This window comes from Sarcophilus harrisii, chromosome 3 (genome assembly GCF_902635505.1).
Source record: "Sarcophilus harrisii chromosome 3, mSarHar1.11, whole genome shotgun sequence".
Taxonomy (NCBI): Eukaryota; Metazoa; Chordata; class Mammalia; order Dasyuromorphia; family Dasyuridae; genus Sarcophilus; species Sarcophilus harrisii.
This window is the reverse complement of record NC_045428.1, coordinates 559,642,945-559,658,552: the sequence shown is the minus strand read 5'-3', so window position 1 is coordinate 559,658,552 and position 15,608 is coordinate 559,642,945. Positions and strand designations below refer to the sequence as shown.

Here is a 15,608-nt window from a genome sequence, read left to right as displayed (position 1 = left end):
GTCCTACCTCCTTGAATGTTAGGTGGGGTGGGGCCTATAGGTTTTACCTCCGGGAAGACCCATTCCTTGAAACTGAAGTAACCAGGATAAGGTGTGTAAATAATAACAGCAAAAAGTCATAATAAATCAGTGAATCAAGCAGGATAGGTGCTATTATTGTCAGAGAAGGAAACTGACCCATTCCCTGAAGCTAAAGTTAAATGACTGGGAGCTCTGAGAGATAATAATACAAAAACTCATAATAAGCCAATGAATAGGGCAGTACGGTATTATCTGATTTGTCAGAGAAGGAAACTGGCCATTCCTTGAAGCTGAAGTGACCATGTATAGATAAGTGGCTGGGGGCTGAGAAAAATAATAGCAAGAACTCATAATAAGTCAGTGAATCCAAGCGGCATAGCACTATTATCTGATTTGTCAGAGAAGGAAACTGACCCATTCCTAAAGCTAAAGCGATCAGGATAAGATGTATAGATAATAATAGCAATTATTATAATAATATAATTTCAGTCAGTGAATCGGACAATATATTATTAACTGATTGTGCAGAGAAGGAAATGGAGTCACAAAGGAGCCATAAAGGAAGCAAAAGTTAGAACTCAAATACAGATCGCTCGCTTCCAAATCTAGTAGGTTTCTCCCCATATCGTGCTGGTCCAGCACGGACAGTGATGGGATACAAATAGGGTCTCGATACCTCCATCAGGGAAAGTCAAAACAAAGAAAGAGAAGAGTAGATCAGTATCAGAAGTGATGGCGGGCGTGCAAATTACTGAGACACCCACAGCGGTCTCATGGAACCCCTCCTGGTCACATACCTGTCCTTTCCTTCTTCCCCCGGGCTTTTGTTCTGGGGGGAAAAAGCCCCCAGTGGTTTCCACTCAGGAAGGTCAACCCCTTGCTCTTTCTTCTTCTCTTTTTCTCTTTCCATCGATTTCTCCTTTTTGGAGGTCTCAGGGGCATCTGGAAGGAAACAGACTGCAGGGTCACCTCACTGGTGCGTCTCAAACAGCCATCTTTACAGAAGGCACTTGATGTTTGTGGAATGAATTCACTGCCTCAGTTTTCCCACTGTGGCAATGGGAATGGGGATGCTGTGGTCAGGGGATGGAAGTAGCTAGCTAGGGATGGAACTGCTCAGCAGACAGAAAGCACCCCCTAGCGGTCACCATTCCTGGATGCATGTAGACTCCCCAAGTTCATGGGCTAAGTCAGGGCCTAAAAACTGGCCTGGGTGGGGGAGCTGCCTGGGACAAGTAGCGGTTATTCTAGTTGCAGTCAGGGGCCTACTATGGGCCGGAGAGTCCCGAGGACCGGAGACAGGAGAGATGAATCTCAGGTCCCCTTCTAATTAGGAGATAAATAACCCCAACCTTGACACTTAAAAATCATCCAAGAGCTGATACAATTTTACAGCCTAGAAATATACCCATTGCTCTCCAATGCAGAAGCCAAAAGGCCAAGAAACCCAGAAAATCTCAGTTGGATTCCACGTGCCTCAGTGTCCCTCTCAGTGAAACAAAGGCCCTTCTGGCCCTAAATCCATTGTCCTGTGATGTCGGAAGTCATCCGGCCTCCCTCTGAAGTTGTCCAAGATGAGGAGGGGAACACGAGCAATGAATGGCTCACAAGGCAGGCGGGATTCTGGGAGCCTGGAAGGCCTGATAGGGAAGCAGTTAATTGGCTCAGGGGCTAAAAACCTGAATTCAAACCTCACCTCAGACCTTATGAGCTCAGGCAAGCCTGCCTCCATATCCTCATCTGTAAAATGGGGATAACAGCACCTACAGCCCAGGGTGGTCTGGAAGACCAGATATTTGGAAAGTCCTTTTCCAAACTTTAAACAACTCCAAACATTTTAGCTATCATACCAAGCTGGCCCAAGTAAGAACTATGGACCTCAGGAGAGGAAAAGGAGGAAGGTCATTATGGGGAGGAAACAGATGGGAAAAGTGGTATAGGAAGGGGAAAAAAAGCATTTATTAATTGCTTCCTATGCGCCAGGCACTGTGCTAAGAAAAAAAAAAAGAAACAAGCATTTAATAAATGCCTACTATGTGTCAGGCACTGTGCTAACAAAGGAAACCAACATTTATTAAGTGCCTACTATGTGCCAGGCCTGTGTTAAAGAAGGAAACTGGCATTTATTAAGTGCCTACTATGTGCCGGGCACCGTGCTGATCAGCAGCTGGCAAGGTTGCGGCAGATCCTCTAAGTTAAGAGTGGGCGTGTCAGCAGGCTGGGGCAAAGCCTGGTCTATCTGAAAAGGGTGCCCTGGAGGGGAGTGGGTAAGCTAGATAAGGCCGGGACCCTTGGGAGGTCTGCTGAATGACCTCTGTCTTCACGCTCTCATCAGTTCCCAACTGGAGATGGAGAGGGAGAGCTGACTGATCTAAACCTTCACCTCCCTGTTAAAATCCTTCCAGGCTGACTTTCCCTCCCATCTCCCTGATTTTACTCCCCCTTTCTCAAACTCACATACACACCCAAGTGAATTTTTTCTTTGTTCCCGTGAAAACACTAGCTGGCATTTGTATAGCACTGGAGGGCTGGCCAAGGGCTTTACACATTCTCTCGTTTGGTCCTCACGTTCATTATTCCCATTTTACAGATCAGGAAACAGAGGCTGACTTGTCCAGGGTGAGAGTCATGCCTGAGCTCCACAGAAGCCGTCACTGTCGGCATGCCCCCTATTGCCTCCCATTCGGAGGGCAGAACCTGCTTTGTCTCCACCTTTGTGGCTCTAACCCACAGTCTGGGCCTAATATTCCATAATGGTCGGCTCTTTGTCCATCTGACCAGTTTCAGAGCAGCTACACTGACATACGGGGATTTTCTCACTCTCCTAGCAGCCTAAACACTCTTGCACTAATAAACAATGAAATGATTCAAGGAGGTGTTAGGAAGAGGAACACCAAGAGAGCCGGGAGCAGAGTAAGGTACAGGCAGGAAGGGGCCTCCCTTCCCTGTTCGGGGCCTGCAAGCTGGAGAGACCCCAAAAGCTCCATCCTCATCACAAACTGTACTGGAAATAATGGCTCAGAGGGGGACAGGGAATGTCATTTAAGGATGTGCTACCACAGGACATCATCTGCTCTTAATCTGCTCCTGGTCTGCAGCCCATTAGAGGACAATAAAAAGCCTGGACCGAAGTCTTTGTGACCTCTGGCAGTCCATTTCATCTCAAAGAGACTCAAGTTTTCTTGGAGCCTTGATTTTCTCCACCTTTAAAATGGGGATAAGTATACTTTTTTTTTCTTTCTTTCTTTTTTTATTTTTTGCTGAGGCAATTGGGGTTAAGTGACTTGCCCAGGGTCACACGGCTAGGAAGTGTTAAGTGTCAGAGGCCAGATTTGAACTCAGGTCCTCCTGACTTCAGGGCTGGTGCTCCATCCACTGCACCCCCTAGCTGCCCCTGATAAATATACTTTCATTTCAGAAGCCTGTGATAAAAAAATGTTAATATTATAGCTGTAGATAACTTGATCTTAAATAATCTGTTTTCTGAGGAACCTGGAAAAAATTGTCCTGTATGCTTGAGGGACCCCACAGAATTATAACGAGGGATGTTTTCAACTGAGTACAAAAAGAAAAAGTATTGGGCAGTCCAGCCCCCTCCCCTCGAACCTGGCGGGGGTGGGGTGGGGGGGAGTGGGAGTCAAAGATTACTGTATGGTCCTGTGGCCCCTTCTCCCTTTGTTAATTATGGCTCTGGCCTTCAATGGATAGAACTCTGTGCCTGGAGTCAGAAAGACCTGACATTTAGACACTTTCTAGCTGTATGACCCTAGACAAGCCACTTAACTCTGTTTGCCTCAGTTTCCCCACCTGTAAAATGAGCATCAGAAGGAAACAGCAAACCACTCCAGTGTCTTTGCCAAGAAAACCCCCAGGGGGCTCACCAAGAATCAGACACAACTGAAAAGAGGCTAAATAACAACAAATTACGGTTCTTGGTGTGTGATCATGAGCTTATTTGTTGTACAAGGCACATGTGGATTTTTGTGTCTATATATAAGTGTATGGCCAACCTCATCATGACTGTTAGTGCTTGGATGGGAAACCAATCTGCAATATGGGGAGGTGGGGTCTCTGTTGTTTTCTGAAAAGCCCCAGAGCATAATGAATAAAATTTTAATAAATGTTTTGCAATATTATCTCATTTAATCCTCATAACAACCCTCTGTAGGGGTCCTCAAACTACGGCCTCACGGGGCAGATGAGGCAGCTGAGGACGTTTATCCCCCTCACCCAGGGCTATGAAGTTTCTTTATTTAAAGGCCCACAAAACAAAGCTTTTATTTTTACTATAGTCTGGCCCTCCAACAGTCTGAGGGACAGTGAACTGGCCCCCTATTTAAAAAGTTTGAGGACCCCTGCTCTAAGGGATATCATTCCCATTTTATAGATGAGGGAACTGAGGCAGAGTTAACTGATCTGTCAGGGTTCAGATTTGAATTTATAATGATGATTTTTCCTAATTCCAGGCCTGAGACCCTATGCATTGTCCCATCTAGCTACTCAGGTTTGTATGTACCTACTTGGCTACAAGGGAGAACTAATCCCAATTTTTAAACCAATAACATAAGTAGAAGAGATTGCCCTGTCCCTAAGTCTCAGTGAGCTCTGTGCAGGAGCCCTTAGGGAGTCTGAGGGCCCTAGCCCCGCCAGGGACTGAGGGGTTCTGACCCCAGATGGTGGGTGTACCCAGAGCTTCCCTCACCCAGGAGCCGCTTCCAGTTCTTGATGAGAATTTTGGCCAGCGCCACCACCTCCTTATCCAAGCAGTGCTTCCGGACCCCATTGACAGCAATCCCAATCCTGGTGGTCTGGAAGAACAAGAAATTCAGGAATAGCCTCCAGGCTCTGCCCGGGCCCTGCCTAGGGCGAAGCTGGAACAAGTATCTGAGAAAAGATTCTCCCTAAGGCTGGAGAAGATCCGTTCAAATAGCTGCCCTACCTTCCCATCTCCAGGTGTGAACACCGACTAAAACTCTGACCCCCAATCTATGCAATAACTGAGATGCTGGACCTTAATATCCCACCTCAGGGCCTCTGCACAGGCTGTTCCCACCATGTCCACTATGAGCTCCCTTCTTACTCTGCCTATTAGAATCCTAATTTTCTTCAAGTGTGCTGCTAGGGGCAATTTCCTGCATGATCTCTGCCATTGCTAGTGCTCCCATCCCCCTAAATTTAACTTATGATTGTCTATCAACACACACAGCAGAATGCAAGTTTCTTGAAAACCAGGAGTCTACATTCCCCTGGGAGAAATAATAGGATTTTTTCTTTTTCTGCTTCGTATCCCTGGCACTGAGCACAAGGCCTACTACTTTCTAAATGATCAATAAATCCTTCCTAATTGATGAGCCCTGATTGAAGGCTTGACCTCGCAACAATAACTAAAGGCCTGACCCCAGCACTAACCAAGACTTGTCTGCAGTCATCCACAGGACAGAGCTGATGGCAAGAACAATATCCCTTTAGAAATACTGTCCTGGGGCTAAAGAGTGGGCCTGGAAAGGAGGGCTCTGAGAACAAAGGGGCTTCCCAGGAAAATCTGGCCCCTATTGTGTGGGGCCAGACTGGGGAAGGACAGGGTGCAGTGTTTAAAAAAAAATGGAGCTTCTGACCTCCCCTGGAAAGGACCTGACCTGGGAAAGCCTAATTCTGATGCTAATTTTCCTTTAGGGACTAGGTTCCCAGGATCTCACCCAGTTTTCAACATAGAGGGTGCTCAAGACTTTCTAAAGGGCTCTTTCTACCCAGAATCCCTCCTAGAGGGCCATTCACTTGTAGGATCCTCCAAATAGAATATATCATGGCAATCATCTTCCCTCCTCCCCTATATAAAGTACTTTCTACCCAGGCTCTCTGTTGTAGGGGCCCCCAAACATGATGCCTTGCAGGATCTCTCTTACCCAGGCCCTTCCTGCCTCTATCCTCTCCCAGGATCTCTTATGCAGGGCCCCTCTATTTTTCCCCTCCCCACTGTTTTTTCTTGAAATGTCTCTACTTCTCCCAGGCTCTCCCCAGCAAGGTCCCCCAAACCAGGGTCTAGCCCTGTCAAAAACTGCCCACCTGCAGTAACTGGATTGACATCTTGTAGCCATTCAGTTTCTTCAGGAGATCCAGGGCTCCTTCCTGAAGGAGAGCACTGAGTCAGTATTATGTACCCTGACCCTAGGTGAATTTTAAATTACCTTATAGACAAGTAAGATAAAATAGAAAGATGGGGTAAGTGGGAAAGAGCCTCAGTTTCCCCATCTGTAATAAGCACCATTTCAATAACATTTCCTTACAATCTATAGAGGTGGTTAGGGTAAATGTAATTCCCACTTTACAGGTCAGAATGCCAAAGCTGTAAGACATCTCATGGAATATGAAGCTAGTGACTTTTCAAGAGTCAGAATCCCAACTCGTCTCCAGATTCCCAAATCTAGTCTTCTCCCATCCTACCTCATTGTTCCTCAACTGAAGGGACTGGATTGGGCAATTTCTGAAAACAAGGGAATACAGGGGAACAGAGAAATAATAACTATCTTCAAGCATGTGAAAGGTTATCAAATGCCCTGAGCATATAAATCCTGCTTTTAATTCAGGATTAGACTTATGTGACCTTGAGCAAGCCTTTTCTGGGCCTGGTTCCTCATGTGGAAAAGGTTATACAAGATGTTCCCTGAGCTCTCCTTTCCAGTTTAGATCTACGGTGCTCTGTGGAAGTGGGATGGAATGTATTCTCCCTCAAAGGATAGATCCATGGGAATAGCAAAAGGACATTCTGGAACTCTGGCTAACATTGAACCACAGCTCCCAGCCCAGAGTACAGCTTTTTCTATTTTATTTTAGAAAACGACATAGAGGTTGTCAAGCATGCTTGATAACCTCTATGTCGTTTTCTAAACTGGGCTACTTGGAACTTAGTCTAAGGAATCTCTCAGAGGACCTCCAACCATTTTCAGAGTAACTATCATTAAAAGAGCTTAAAAAAGACTATATAATAATCATATGAGAAAAGAACTTTGAAGTACAGAATGGCAAGTCTGAGAGGGGCCTTAGAACACAGAATGTCAGAGCTGGGAGGACCTTTAGAATCCAGAATGTTAGAATGGGGGATCCTTGGAACACAGAATGTCAGAGTTGGGAGGGATCTTAACATAGAAATGGGAGGGATCTTAGAACATGGAAGGTCAGAGCTAACCAGAGAACACAAGATTTTAAGGCCTAACATGTCAGAGCTAGGAAGAATGTGAATTTCATGTATGAGATGGAAAGTCTGAACTAAAATGTTCTCTCTCCTAATTCTAAACCTACTAGCCCTAGAACCTAGAGGATCATCTGGCCCAGCCCCCTCATTTGGCAGAGCTGGAATGGGAGTCTCAGAGAAACCACTTGCTCTGTGTCTCTCAAATTAACTCATGGAAATAATGACAAAATTGTATCTGTCCCATGTGACTTAGGCACATATATGTATATGACTTCAGTTCACATATGTAGCTAAATTTCTGGATGTGGGTGACTAGGTAAGTTAATGTTTATTAAGTATCCACACTAAATTCAGATCCTTTAGGTACTAGGAGAGATACAAAGTTTAGATGAGACACAATCTATCCCTTCTGGGGTTGGGGAAGAGGGGGAGTCATGCACAGATACATTAAATCTGTGTTGTAACTGGCAGAAAGAGCTCCTTCCATCAATACAGGCTGAGAGCACTGCCACAGAATTGCCTAAAGTAAAACGGTTAGGGTCATTTGGCCAGAATACTGGAACCCAGATCCTGGATGCTGCAAAGGTGCTTCCCGTGCAAAAAAAAACAATGTGATGAATACAACTGAAAAATGTCTGAAAATGTGATAGTGAATCTACTGGGAAAAGGTAATTAAAGAGGGGAACAAGGCAAACGTGCTAAAGCCCAGAGCATGAGTTGTTATTTCAATAGAAACATGACCAGGAAAGGCCCTACAGGAATTAGGCTCCTTGTGGATAAAGGGTGTATGTATGTGAATGAGAAGAAAAAGGAGAAAGTGAGAAAAGGCAGAGGACACACATGAGACAGACATACAAGGGCCTTGGAGCAACACCCCGGTTGACGCTCAGAATAAGCTGAAGTATTAACATACCAAGTAGAGTCTGAATTTTATTCTAGTAAAGTTTAGCCAGGAATTTGATTGTAAATTGTAAATTGATTAGAAAAATGGCACAGCCAAATCTATGAACAAGGAAAATAACTTCTGGCAGTGGTATAGGGGATATTTGGGAGGAGGGATGAGAAGACCTGGCTTCATGTCAAACGGATGGCTCCGGGAACATTTTATTCTCTAATGCCAACCTGATGGTAAAAAGACCACAAGGCAGACATGGGCTGACGAGTGGAAAAGTAAAGTCTGGACGAATTTCGTGACTGCTGAATTGGCCAGGCCTTTGGAGGGACCAGACCCAGAAGCCCTGGCCAAGGTAAACGTAAGGGCTTATAATGAGACTGATTGAGTCCTGCAGACTATATAAAGGCTGCATTGTACGGGGAACACCAATTAGGATTTTCCTCGCACCTCACCCTGCTCAGTGGACTGAGATGCTTTCATACGAAAATACCTCCTTGGGGACCAAATGCTTGACCACAGTTATTTCTCACTGTGACTGTGGGGCATAAATGAAACTCCAGGCCTCCTCAATTAAAAGCTGGGAAACAACCAGAGGTTTGAAAGCATCCTCATTAGCTGGTCACACTGAAACTTTTAAAATGTCAGGCTAAAGAGTCAGATCCCATTCAATCCCTACCTTTGAACCTCACTTTCCTCATCCATAAAATGAAAATTATATCTGTATTGTCTCCTCACAGAGCTACTGAGCCTCTTAACGAGTTCAGGTATGTGCTACATCAATGTCAGTTAATAATTATTATTCCATCCCACTGACCTGAATCCTGCGGCATTGGGAGCCAGCACTTTCTGAAGCAGAATTTTGCTTCACTTTCCCCCCATAAGATTTCATGTTTTATTCAGTTCAATTCAACAGCTACAGTGTTTAAGGTAAACAAGGGCTAGGGGGTCCTCAGAAAGTCAGAGAGAGTTAGGCTCAAGGGCAGGCTGGGCTGTGAGAGTTTCACCAAGGAGTTGTACATCTGCATTAGTGAGCGGGGTTCCACAGAGGGACTTCTGTAAAAAGCTCTCCCCAAGAAAACCCTCGCCATGTATACCCGTGTCTACATAAGTATACATACGTATAATATACATAATAATCAGAGCCTAGACGTACAAAAAGTCTCTATTACTTACAAGCCTAGTAGGAAATATGGCCTACAAGTAAATACAAGGTAATTTAAGGAAGGACTAAGCACTCACACCTGAGGATATTAAGAGAAGCTTCAGATTAAATTGAGCTTTGAAGGATCTCTGAGGCAGATCTGGGAGTGCATCCCTAGCCTCGGACCAACAAAAGGGCAAGACTGTGCTTCTTTGGACTAGCAGAGAGGTGAAGGGTAGTACGATGAAATAAAAGTGGAGACCATCTAGTTCAATACCCGACTCCCCCACTTTACAGAGGAGGAAACTGAGGCTGGGGTAAATGACCTGTAATAAATGGGACAAGCGGTGAGAAGGTAGACAGCCGGTGTAGACCCCCTTTTCTAGGACTCCGGCAGCGATCACAACTGCCTCCAAGGTAGACAACCTTCCAATTCAGATTGTTTCTTTATGAAACGAGTGCGGCAGACGGCTAGGCGGGTGAAAAGGCGGGCTTGGGCTAGGACGGGGTGGACGTGTTTGAGAGTGTCTGGGTACAGACGTTCTACCAACAGCCGACTTGGAGCCGGAGCTGCAACGTGGTGGAACTTGGGTCTTATTACTGTGGGAAACTTTACCCCTCCTTCCTCTTTCCAGCCTCCAGAGCAGACCCCACCCTCCGTGGGTGCTGACACGTAGTGGGATCCAGGCTAGGCTGAAGGATTCCCAGCTCGTCCAGAGCTCCCTCGTTCCCCGGCCCCTCCTAGGGACCCCGAGGAAATTGACAAAGAGGGAGTTCCCGCCTTGGCGGAGCTCCGCAGAGCTCGCCGCCTGTTGCCAAGTGAGATTCCACCCCCTTCCCCAAAAGAAGCGGGTGGGGCGCTAGGGCCCCTGACCCAAGGACCTCTCTGCTCAGTTCCATCCCGCCCCTGGCTGGGGCCTCCGGGAGCCCCCAGCTCGGCCCCCGGCCCGCTACAGCTCCGGCCAAGTTTGTTTTGGCTGTCTGAGCCGAGGCAAAGAGCAGATGGAAAGTCAAACATTAACTCCCAGCTGGGCCGCAGCGCGGCTCCCGCTCCGTCTGGCTCCAAATTTGGGAGGGGAGAGGGGAAAAGAAAGGAGGGAGGGAGTTTGTGTGCGTGTGAGTGTGTGTGTGTGCACGCGCGGGCTGGAGGTGGGGGAAGGGCCCGGCTCACTTCCCCTAAAGGAATCTCTGTCTCCCCTTTCCCTTACCACCCCCTCCTCAGCCCCTCCCCCAGCCCGGCTAGCTCCACGCCCCTCCCCCCAGGGATAGAAACTTTCTTCCTGCTTCCCCGCGCCTGCTCCAGCCTCTCGGGCGGGCGGCTCGGAGCCGTTTGGCCCCGCGCCCAGCCCAGCCGGGCCTCCCCCCTCCCCCCGTCCCGCCACCCCCAGCTAGGACGGGGGCTGGGGCCCCGACCGAACAAGCTTTATCTGCCCAGCACCTGTTCTGCCCTTCCCCGGCCCCCAGGCCCGACTATGGCCCCCGGCCCGAGGCCCCACCCGGGGCTAGAGTCGGAGAGGAGCCCCAGGGCCTCCCTCCCCCTTCCCGCCGCACCTCCCCTCGCCCTTCCCCCCTCCCATCCCGATCCAATGCAAACCAACAAGTATTTATTAAGCGCCTACTACAGAAGCCAGGCCCGGAGCTGCAGGCAAGGCTAACAAAAGCGAAACAAAGTCCTTGCCCTCCGGGGGCTTCCATTCTAGCCCGCGCGCGCCCTTTCTCCCGCCCCTCCCTCCTCGCGTCTTCCCGCGCCTCCACTCCCGCTCCCCCCCACCCCCGGCCCGCCACGAGGGCAGGGAAAGTTTCCAGAGCAGCGGCAACCGGGCGGGGTCCGGGGGTCGAGGCAGGCGGCGTGGCGGCGCGGCGCAGGGCATGGCAGGGCAGGGCAGGGCAGAGGAGCCAGGGTCTCTGCGCTGCTCCGCTCTGCTCTGTCCGGCGCCGCTCGGGGTCCGGGGGTCCGAGGCTGCTGCTGGGGTTGGGGCGGCTGCTGCGGCGGCGGCTCCGGGGGCTGCTCCGGCTCCGCGGCGGCTCGGGCGCCGCTCTCGGCCGCACGTCGGGACGGCCCCACGTCGGGGAGCCTCGCTCTGCTCCGGGCCGGGGCCCTGGGGGGCTGTTCCCCGCCTAACCCAGCCAGAGCTCACCGTGTGCTTTCTGGACACCATTTTATCCAGTTTCTTGGCGATTCTCAGCAGCTCCTCTTCCTGCCCCATGCTGGCGGCCTCTGCCCGGGCTCGCGGGGCCGCGGGAGGACGGCGATGTGGCCCGGGCCCGGCCAGGGGGTCCTCTGCCTCCGTCGGGCTCCCAGGTCCGTGGCCAAGGCTGACAGCTCAGCACAGACACCCAGCAAAGGGGGCGGGGCGGGGGCGGGGCGGGGGCGGGCCCGGCGGGGGGCGGAGCTCCCGGGGCCCACTGGGCTGCTCCGCCCCGCCTCCCCGGCCTGCGCGAGGGGAGGCTAATTATAGGCTTCAAGGACTAAGGAGGGCAAAGATTGCAGCCTGCCCCAGCGGGGCGGGGGCCGGGACTGGGGCGGGGGCTGGGGGCAGGCGCTGGAAGGTTCCCAGGGTCATGGGTGTGGGGCTGGAGGGAGCCCGGGAGAGCATCGCCCCGAGCCCGTGGGTAGACCTCAGCAGCTCCGGGCGTTTAGCGAGGGGGGAATTAACATCCGCATCTCCCGGGAATTGGTTTCCTTTGTGACCCTACGGATTTACTTTAGGCATCTAAAATTATTCTGAGAAGTCCATGGACTTTTGGAGAATGCCTGAGGGGACCAGGACACACACACCCTCACTCACTGATTCCAGGGGTATAAGATAAGCACACACTCTCTGATTATAGGGGTCCCCGATATACACACATACCCCCCAACTCCTGGGTCCAGGGTAACCCCCCAGTTCTAGGAGTCCAAAATACACACACACACACACACACACACACACTCACTGATTCCAGAGGTCCAGGATATGCATATATATATATATATATATATATATACACATCCCTGATTCTAGGAATCCAAGACACACACACAATCACACAATCAGACACACAGTCACACAATCACACACATACAATCACACACACACACACACACACACACACAGTCTAACACATCTAGTAGAAGCTGAGGTCTGGGACAAAAGCAGAATGAAAATCCAGCTTCCCACCTACACCCCCATCTTTCCCAGGACACCCAGTCCCACACAGCACAGGAGGAACTACAACCGTCCATCTAGAGTTCTCTGACTATCCTGTGAGCTGGAAGGTGCCCGGTATTTTCCTGACTGAATTTTTGTAGGACTAAAGGTAGAAGGCACCCCAGTGATCCAGTCTACAGGCTCTCCCCCTTGGTAAGACATTAGGCCCTAGAGTCTGAGCCCTGGCTCGTGCCATTATCGATCATGGGAGCTCCAGCAATGCCAGGCTTCCCACCACTATGTGCAGACTCATGGGAGTGTGGAACATTCCTGGACACTTTGGGGATGGGAGGGACCTGGGGTCACTAGTTTTGCCATATGGAACTTTAGGCACATTCCTTCCTTTGCTTTAGTTTCCTCTCCATTAAATGGGCAATTGGGCCAGATGAACTCTACAGAAATGTATGAGATCACAGGAGTGGGGGTTATCTAGTTCCTTTGGCCAGTCTGAGTAAATAGGGACACTCCAGAAAGTCCCACCTCTGTGCTGGCTCCTGTTACAGTCCCCACAATAACCTGGGTCTGGAAGCACCAGACCCTGCGGACCCTGAGGAGGCCCATTCTGCCAATGCTTGTTTGGGATTCCCTAAAGGGAAAAAAAATCACCTTGTTTTCCTTTTCTTTAGGCCTTCCTCTGTCTTTAATTTAGGCTCCTCTACACAGACTATGATAGAATGTTAGAGTTAAGAGGATTTAGAACATAAAGGATGACAGCCAAAATGGACCTTAAGGCTTAGAAAGTCAGAGCTGGGAAGGACCTTAGAATAAAAAAATATTAGAGATAGAAAAGAAGGTAGGACCTAGAAGACCAAGAGCTGAGAGGGCCCTTAAAATCCGGGACGTCAGAACCAGGAGGGCCCTTAGAACCCGGGATGTCAGAGCTGGGGGGGCCCTTAGAACTTGGGATGTTGGACCTGAACTTTAACCAGGACTTCTCAAAGTGTGATCCTGAGAGCCTTCTCCAGGGCTCACGTGCTCATATAATAAAACTAAAATATTTTCATTTCTAATATGGCCGACATGAATAGATCCCACAAAAACCAGAGCTCTTTAGAGTCCTATCTTTTTTGAGAATGTAGAGGGATCATGAGATCAAAAATTTTGAGAACTACTGCTTTAGAAAATAAACTCTGAGAGCTGAGACTAACTTGAGAACACAGAATGTTAGCGGTGGAGGGGACCACATAAACCATCCATTCTAATCCTCCCGATTTACAGATGAGGAAGTTGAGGTCAGAAAGAAGTCTTTTGCCCTAAGTCACACATTCAGGTAGAGTCAGAGACTAGGGACCTCAGCCTTCTGACTTCAGGGTGCAGTGCTTATACCTCCACACCCCAACACTTTGCCCACTCTGTCCATTACTGTGAGAAAAGGGGGGTTCCTAGCATCCGGAGTCAGAGATGGCCCCTTCTAGATATCAGTGACGCTAACAAATGAAATTAGCACAATTTACTAAAAATAACAATGATAAAGTCTTTATTCCAAATCAGTGAGACCAAAAGTCTGAGATGAATAACATGAGAGTATCTCAGTCCTCCCAGAGGCAGGGAGCCAGCCACATCTGTAAGGGTAACTGGTGTAGAGACCCAGATCTCCACATAGTGGCCACTCTCTCCTAGTGGCTTCATAGGAAGCTCCCCTTCTATCTTTTGTTCCCCCTTCCAAAAGTATCTGAATGTTCACTGGGAGATCTTGGGGACCCGGAAGTCTTTAAGATCCCAAAGGATGTCTCATGGTAGAATACTGGACACTGGGATAGACGGTGGGGAAATCCTTAATTCATTCCTTCACTACTTCTGGGGTTACATCGACCCACATCCACTCCTTCCCTTTCCTTCCTTCCTCCCTGGCAAGAGAACTCTAAGTTGGTGAAATCAGGACTGGCTGGAAGAGGGGGAAGATGGGATTCAGAGAAGGGTGACCCACACGTTCCTAGTTTCCCTTCCTCTTTTCTTTCTCTCTATGACCTGAGTGCTGGGGGAATGTCTTCCTATTTTCTGCTGTGAGGGACAGAACTCTGGCTTTGCTTCCCCACCTCTGGCTAACCTTTCTGTCTTATAACTCCAACCTTGCCCCCCTTTTTTTCTTCTTCACCTTCAGTGTCCCACGGCCAGGGTTTGAGGACCAGCCCCAGAAACAGCCGAGCCGGAATACTCTCTGAACCCAGAGGCTTTTTTTCCCTTGGACCTGATGGAAGAGACATAGTCCCTACCTTCTGGACAATGTAAGCTTTCCTACTAAATCTGAGGGCAGAGGTTCATTGCTCTGTGTAAGGTTCAGCACAAAGAAAAGGGTCAAGAGAAATGTTTGTTAAATGAATAAATGATGGGGAAAACAGAGCCCAGCCCTAAGAGCCCCATATTTGATGGAGTTGGTGTAGTTCTTGTCTTAGGGGAAGGGAGATGGGGAAGAGAATCAGTTTTTAATCTATTAGGAAAGAGTCTGGCATAGCAAATTCCAATAACTATCCTTGAATCCACCATCAAAGCCTTGCTGGGAGAAAAAAAAAATTAGCCAAGACTAGCCTCTCAGCTGGGATTGTCACACTGGTGACGATGGTGAAACAAAAACAGAGATCCAAGGATAGGGGATCCTGGACACAGCTGGAAAGTTCACCTCAACCCTCCCTGGTTGCCACTGCCTCAGAATGACCCCAGGTTTGAGTGAGTCCTCTGCCAGGATGTGGTCAGCAGGAGGAATCCGGGACCAAGCACGCCCCTGGATTGCTGATCCTCTGAGCTGACCACTGGTCCCAGTCCCAGCCAGGGATCTTCTCTGATGGGGATGGCCCAAGCCCAGCCTGGGCAGGGTATAGGAGGGGGGGTCAGTCCTGTGAAAGCTTCACGGAACTGGCCAAGAGGAGTCCAGTTTTGGAGCCGTCTGCTTCAGTGACGCCATCCTGGGAGAAGAAATTTCAATGAACCAAGGCTGCAGCTTCCTGCCACCCACCTCCTGAGCCTGGGGGTTTCTGACAGTCACCCTGGGCTCCTGGCCAGCCCCTGCTCTCCCCAATTCACTCATATAACCAGGAATCTTTCAGAAAGTGCCAGGAGAATCCTGATGGATCTCTCTCTCTCTCTCTCTCTCTCTCTCTCTCTCTCTCTCTCTCTCTCTCTCTCTCTCTGTATGTATATATATATATCTGAAGTTCCGGCTTTCTCTCTCCTCCC

The 15,608-nt window shown here is 49.2% G+C and overlaps 2 protein-coding genes across 3 annotated transcripts in view; both read right to left on the bottom strand.

The window, feature by feature from the left end:
- TCEA3 (transcription elongation factor A3) overlaps nt 1-11,597 on the bottom strand; it is a 32,431-nt gene extending 20,834 nt beyond the window's left edge. The window contains exons 1-4 of the mRNA XM_031962624.1: nt 11,385-11,597; nt 6,085-6,147; nt 4,724-4,829; nt 819-963 (exon numbers count right to left, since the gene is read on the bottom strand). Coding sequence (XP_031818484.1) covers nt 819-963; nt 4,724-4,829; nt 6,085-6,147; nt 11,385-11,453 — 383 coding nt within the window. The 5' untranslated portion in view covers nt 11,454-11,597. The remainder of the gene's footprint in view (nt 1-818; nt 964-4,723; nt 4,830-6,084; nt 6,148-11,384) is intronic.
- Nucleotides 11,598-13,897: 2,300 nt separating this feature from the next.
- Nucleotides 13,898-15,608, bottom strand: part of ASAP3 (ArfGAP with SH3 domain, ankyrin repeat and PH domain 3) — a 65,665-nt gene continuing 63,954 nt past the window's right edge. For both annotated transcript variants that reach the window (XM_031962622.1, XM_031962623.1), the window contains exon 26: nt 13,898-15,337. In XM_031962622.1, coding sequence (XP_031818482.1) covers nt 15,263-15,337 — 75 coding nt within the window. In that variant the 3' untranslated portion in view covers nt 13,898-15,262. The remainder of the gene's footprint in view (nt 15,338-15,608) is intronic.